The following is an 816-nucleotide window of genomic DNA, read 5'->3' as shown; positions in this document are numbered from 1 at the left end:
ACAAATGCCTCGTTTGTAATGGGTTTTATTGGTGTTGTCTCATTGTGCCGGGACACGGCATCACAGTATGGAAGGGGCGTAACATTTCCTTCACACGTTTGAGGTATTCGGCCAATCACAACGCACTGGATAGCTGGCGAATCGGAGCACACCTCGCTTTTCAGAATGATGAGCTTTGTAAAAATCGATGCGTTTCAGAAAGGCGGGGCATAGAGGAGAAACAATAATGTACAGTATGTGGAAAATAATGTGTTTTTTGAACCTTAAACCGCATTAACACATTTCATTACACCAAATACACAAAATTATGTTCTTTTTTAGCAATGTCATATGACCCCTTTAAATAAATAATGACACGGTGTGCTATGTCATTTGATATTGTTCATCTGAGGCTTTAGTTCCATATTTTAAGACCTTCCAAGGACCAGATAATTTTTATCTCCTGATACAGAAAACCATGGAATTCAATAGGGTGTTCTATCTTTTTCACATGACTGTGTGTGTGTGTGTGTGTGTGTGTGTGTGTATCTGTCTCTGCAGTGGGTGGAAGCAATAAACATAGATACATTCTAATGTGCATGTTGACATGTCTCTTTGGCACGATCCTGTAGGCTTTTTTCACCGGGATATGAAACCGGAAAATTTGCTATGTATGGGTCCAGAGCTGGTGAAAATTGCTGACTTTGGATTGGCTCGAGAGATCCGCTCTCGGCCTCCTTATACAGACTACGTCTCAACACGATGGTAAGAGTATAAAAAAAGTGTCACTGGACTGGTAACACTTTCTATGAAGCCCGTATTTATAATACATTATAA

At 40.2% G+C, this 816-nt stretch overlaps 1 protein-coding gene across 1 annotated transcript in view; it reads left to right on the top strand.

Moving 5' to 3' along the window:
* Positions 1–744, top strand: part of LOC107707734 (serine/threonine-protein kinase MAK-like) — a gene marked incomplete at its 3' end in the record, with an annotated part of 25,463 nt that extends 24,719 nt beyond the window's left edge. The window contains exon 6 of the mRNA XM_016511823.1: positions 612–744. Within this exon, the coding sequence (XP_016367309.1) occupies positions 612–744 (133 nt within the window). The remainder of the gene's footprint in view (positions 1–611) is intronic.
* Positions 745–816: the final 72 nt, after the last annotated feature.

This window comes from Sinocyclocheilus rhinocerous, unplaced genomic scaffold (assembly GCF_001515625.1).
Source record: "Sinocyclocheilus rhinocerous isolate Xijiao unplaced genomic scaffold, SAMN03320098_v1.1 scaffold4129, whole genome shotgun sequence".
Classification (NCBI taxonomy): domain Eukaryota; kingdom Metazoa; phylum Chordata; class Actinopteri; order Cypriniformes; family Cyprinidae; genus Sinocyclocheilus; species Sinocyclocheilus rhinocerous.
The sequence above is the reverse complement of the archived record's forward strand: the minus strand, read 5'-3'. Positions and strand labels throughout refer to the sequence as shown.